Raw genomic sequence first — 5,618 nt, 5'->3', positions numbered from 1 at the left:
GCGTGTGTGTGTGTGTGTGTGTGTGTGTGTGTGTGTGTGTGTGTGTGTGTGTGTGTGTGTGTGTGTGTGTGTGAGTGTTTCTTCAGAATTTGTTGCACATAAAAATACGTAGACATACTCACAAATTTAACTTACACGTTTAGTTACACAAATGCATACTAACACACGGACATACGCACGCACGAACGCACGCACACACACACACACACACACACACACACACACACACACACACACACACACACACACACACACACACACACACACACACACACACATACACACACGTACACCTAGTCATTAATTGGCAAATATCTTTTGCTGCAAATCCTACTTTCACTTTTAGAACAGAACCGAAAGTACGCTGAGGTAACTCTTGCGAAGTAAGACAGCACTTACGGTTCTTGATTGACACACTTTTCACAACACTACTGTTTCATTTCCGCATCATCAGAAAATCGTCCTGCCTTCAATGTTGTGATCTGTGACAGCCACAGAAACAGGTATGTGTGGAGAAGCTTGTTACACTACGCTGTGAATACTGTAGAATCTGCTTGTTCGCTTTAGGCTTCCTGTCTGCTCAGGGTCAGGTGTGTGTGTGTGTATCGATCTAATCAGTCAGTGTCATCCATTGTGTGTCGCTGCATGTTGTCAATGCTATACAGCGAAGTGGAACTGAAAGTAGGCCATACCTTGACTGACAAGGTTACCCTTCTCGTATTCAAGTGTCAAGCGCAAAGAGCATAATTGTAAAGTTATTATGTTGCGCTATATAAATGCTCATTTATTATTATATTATTATTATTATTATTATACAGAACAGCTGCCTAAAACACGACTGACTACGGAAAAAGAGAGTCAGATACTTTAGCTCTGAGTATCTGTGTGTAATTTGGTTTTGATTATTCCGGTAGAGGGTTCCACGTATCTACTTTCTGTTTAGGGTCAGGCACAAGTGGAACTGTGTGATGTCGTACCACAGAAACACGGTCATATTTTCATTCGACCAGTTACTTATTGGTAACAAATCCTTGAGAAATAAATAGTTTTGTGTGTAAAGTGCTCTGCTCCAAGTGTTTTTGAACAGAGAGAGAGAGAGAGAGAGAGAGAGAGAGAGAGAGAGAGAGAGAGAGAGAGAGAGAGAGAGAGAGAGAGAGAGAGAGAGAGAGAGAGAGAGAGGTGACAAGGGAAATAATCCTTTATTTGTGATACTTGATGCACATACTTCTCTCCCTTGAATTGTGGTAAACCTTCACTCTATGGTCGGTCCAGCAGGTTATGTTTTTACACGGATAACTTCAGATGGCAATACATTTCCCCATCACTCCTTTTTCAAGAGGGTGGAGGGTGGAGTATTAACATTGCTTTTTTCCGCGTCCGCTATCTCCCCCCCCCCCCCCCCCCCCCCACAACCGCTCACTGTTCTCTACGATAGTTAATCAAGTAAACGTACATCCTCGAGTTGTTGTACACGGTCACAGCAAATCAATCCTGGCTTCTTACCGCATTGATTCAAGACGTTGATCACAGTTTGACGGCATGCGCACACTACACTAAGTGTGAAGTGTTTTAATGAGACTTTACAACTGAATATCATCAACTGTTATTGATCAGTCCGTTCTTGGTGTGTGTGTGTGTGTGTGTGTGTGTGTGTGTGTGTGTGTGTGTGTGTGTGTGTATGTGCGAGCGTGTGTGTGTGTGCGTGTGTGGGTGCGTGTGTGTGTGTGTGTGTGTGTGTGTGCAGAAGTCGCAATGGCCGCCGCTTCAGCCACCACTAGCAGTGAGCTACCAGAATGCCCTGTCTGCCATGACGGCTATAAAGAGCCAAAGATACTGCCGTGTACACACCTAGCTTGCAAAAAGTGCGTCGTGTCGTGGCTGCAGAAGGCAGGGGTCAAGGGAGGCTGTCCGCTCTGCAGGGCCCCCATCCTGCCCTCCACCAGCCGAGGTCAACTTGACCTTGACACTCTGGTCAATGACCTGCCCACTGACCTGGCCACAATGGCTTTGGTGGACAGTCACAAAGTGCTCAGCGGTCAGCATGTCTGCATGGTCTGTGACAACAACATAGCTGCAACGTCATTCTGCTTGCAGTGTGACGTCAAGATCTGCAAAGCTTGTATAAGGACTCACAAGAACATACCCTTAACCAGAAAACACGTCATTGAAGACTTAAACAAACTCAGCCCGCAGCGGTTGGCTGAGATAAACCGTGCAACATGTAACGTGCACGATGATAGGCCGGCTGAGGTGTATTGCTCCACCCACCAGGAGCTCATTTGCATGTTGTGTGCGACAACCAATCACCGCAGCTGTGCAGAGGTGAAGGCCATCCCAGACGTGGCGACAGAGAAGAGAAGAGAACTGGAACAACAAGCACAGAGACTGAGGTGCAGAGCGACAGCATTGGCAATGGAGGTTGGTGTTCACCCTTCACGTTAATGCCCTTGTTTTATCAGGCTTTTCCTTATTAAGTTTTATGCATCGTACCTTATTAGCAGACTTACATCCATTCTGATTAAATCTACATGACGTTTGGGGTCTCATTGGATGATACAAGAAGGTGAAAACAGGGTTTGATGAATGCATGGTGCAAGCTTGAATGATTTCTCTTTAATGATTTCACCTTCTCAAACCACTTTCGCTGGACATTAAAAAGAAAAATCTTCAGCGATGACAAAACCTTTTTTTTTTTTTTTTTAATGCAAAATGACATTTAAACACGATTTGTAGGACTTCACAGAGTGATCTGTGTTCTTGTGTTTTAGATCCAAGAGGTCACGAACACTTTCAAGGTCATGCGTAAAAAGGCCAATGACACGTTCGATGACCTTGAGCAGTGCTTGAAGAAGCGACGTCAGAAGGTCAACGAGCTGATACAGGCTGAGGAAGACGCCGCCATGACGTCACTGGCGGAGCTGGAGAAATGGCGGGCGGCCTTAGCACTAAACGCAGCCAGCGTAGGAAATGTGTTGCTGTCAGCGTCTGGAGGGTCTCTGCTGGGGATGATGAAAGGTCTGACGTCACGCCTCGACGACCTGGAGTCACAGACCGGAACGACACGCAAGATGGAGGTCAAAGACTTGACCTTGGACCTCCAGAAACTGGATCAACTGAGGGCCGACATTGCCTCTCTGGGTACGTCCCATTTTCTGTACACCTTTTCTGATAACAAGTTTTGGTTACACGTGTATTGTTGTTTCTTGTTAGAAACCAGGTCAAGATCCATTCAGCATCCATTTTATTCTCTGTTTTGTTCTTGGCCTACTCCTCAAAAACAGGTAACAGGTAATCACGGTAATAGGTATAAGGTTCCTATATATGGAGTTAGCGAACGTATTGCTTGTACTGTTTTTTTTATTTTTTTTTTCTCTTTTTGTTCTTTCTTTTTTTTCCTTTCTCTTTTTCTCTTTTTCTCTTCTTTCTTTTATCTTTCTCTTTTCTCTTTTGAACCTCAGTTACAATATGACTCGCTATGAGTATGATACTGTGAGCGATGCTGAACAGTTTAGACATAAACAGATTGGGTTATAAATAGCAATAATATCATTCTTTCGTTTAACATGGACAATCTTCGGAAATGTACAATATTTTCAATCAATTATAATTTAGCTATAATTCTCTCCGTGAACAGGCATTTGCACACTTTCTCTCTCTCTCTATCCTCTCCCTCCCCATCCTCTCCCCCCCTCTCCTCCCCCCTCTCTCTCTCTATCTCTAATCGTCCTCTCTCTCTCTCCCCCTCTCCCTCTCTCTCTCTCACCCTCCCTGCCACTCTCTCTCTCTCTCTCTCTGATACTGTGAGCGATACTGAACAGTTTAAACATAAACCCTGCCACTCTCTCTCTCTCTCTCTCTCTGATACTCTCTCTCTCTCTCTCTCTCTCTCTGATACTGTGAGCGATGCTGAACAGTTTAAACATAAACAGATTGGGTTATAAATAGCAATAATATCATTCTTTCGCTTAACATGGACAATCTTCGAAAATCTCCCTCTCTCGCTCTCTCTCCCCCACCCCTCCCTCCGCTCTCTCTCTCCCTCTCTCTCCCTCACACCCTCCCTCTCTCTCTCTCTCTTCCTCCCCCCCTCTCCCCCCCTCTCTCCCCTCCTCTCTCAATCTCTCCCCCCTCTCTCCCTCCCCCTCTCTCCCCCTCCCCCCCTCCCTCACTCTCCCTCCCTCCCTCTCTCTCTCTCTATTACCATGGTTGTATTTAAATGAATTACTAATAATGATATTTTGTGCTGTTCGTCATAATTGTTTTCATCATTGGTTCACCTTAGTTAATACATTGACTTTATTTGCAACAAGTCATTTACAATAGCATGATAGTACTGGGTTTCTCAGTCAAAAAGCCGAATGAAGAGCTCTCTTTCAAATATACAATTTGGGTCAAAGCCTTCTCCGTATTTGTATATACTTATTGACATTTTTGCAACAAGCAGAATAAAGTTAATATTTCTTATAGTTTGGTCCTGTTGCTTGTTCGGTTGAAAACCAAATAATACGTCAGTTTCTTTTAATTTTATCTGTGAACCTGTTTTTATATAAATTTGCTTTTCTACGTTCTTCCAAAAAATTGATATTCTTGGGCATTTAAAGAAAAAATGTTCAATGAAATCAATATCTCCACACAGACTACAGCGATTGTTTTCACGTTTTTTCATTTTGTGTAGTAAGATATTAGTGGGGTAGATATTATGCAATATCTTCCAGTGAAGTAGCCTTAATCGCTCTTCCTTGGTGCAATTGTTTGCTATCATCCAATGATTTCTTTCTATTTTATAGTTATATTTATTCATCCAAAAATGTATTGAGCAAGGAGTACTTGCTTTTTGTTTGGTAAGTAGTGATCTAAATTTTTTGGGAGTCCAGTTTTTAAGAGATTGAGGTTCTAGAGAGACAGTCGCTTCTTGAATTTGGTTATTGTCAGCTCGCAATGATTGCGCAATGAGCGCGGTTCGCATTGCATTATAATCAAACAGCAGAGCAGGGTAGTCCCCGATTTTTTCTGCAATACGTGCGAGTGGTAATAATCCCTCGTCTGTCCATATATCTTGGACGTAATTTATGTATGCATTTGTCCATCTCTTGAAGAACAGAGGTCTATTTCTGTACATTATCTCTTTGCTATTCCAGAGACAGGTATATTTGAATTCAGTATTGGACAGGTATATATTTCTGAATTCAAGCCATTTAATTAGACATGATTTCCAGAATTTAGATTTGACTTTTTCGAGTCCTAAAGATGTTTTTGGATTAGCAGTAGCTTTGAGGCAGCAAAGGTTTGTTCCAACTTCATTAAAGATGTAAGGTTGGTATTAATTTCCATTTGGCAGATGTGTCTATTTTTAACTGAGTTATCCATGTCATCATAAAGGAGGCTTGCATATTTATTATGTTTATCATATTACAACCTCCATTCTCCCCTAAGTTGCACATTACACATCTTTTTACCTTTTTAAAGGCTCGCGTATTTGTGTACTTCTTTTTCCATAAAAATCGAAATAAGATTGTATTTACTTTCTGTAGGATAGTGGCTGGAGCACTTAAAGCTTGCATTGGGTATACAAATTGTGAAATCAAGAAACTTTTTACAACACATAATTTGCCTGTGAT

The 5,618-nt window shown here is 42.4% G+C and overlaps 1 protein-coding gene across 1 annotated transcript in view; it reads left to right on the top strand.

Annotated features, from left to right (window-relative positions):
- Positions 1-414: 414 nt before the first annotated feature.
- Positions 415-5,618, top strand: part of LOC138976491 (transcription intermediary factor 1-beta-like) — a 6,458-nt gene continuing 1,254 nt past the window's right edge. Inside the window, exons 1-3 of the mRNA XM_070349353.1 lie at positions 415-503; positions 1,745-2,418; positions 2,769-3,138. Of these exons, the coding sequence (XP_070205454.1) occupies positions 1,753-2,418; positions 2,769-3,138 (1,036 nt within the window). The 5' untranslated portion in view covers positions 415-503; positions 1,745-1,752. The remainder of the gene's footprint in view (positions 504-1,744; positions 2,419-2,768; positions 3,139-5,618) is intronic.

Source organism: Littorina saxatilis, linkage group LG9, assembly GCF_037325665.1.
Source record: "Littorina saxatilis isolate snail1 linkage group LG9, US_GU_Lsax_2.0, whole genome shotgun sequence".
Classification (NCBI taxonomy): Eukaryota; Metazoa; Mollusca; class Gastropoda; order Littorinimorpha; family Littorinidae; genus Littorina; species Littorina saxatilis.
Note: the sequence above shows the minus strand (reverse complement) of the source record. Positions and strands in the feature narration are given on the sequence as shown.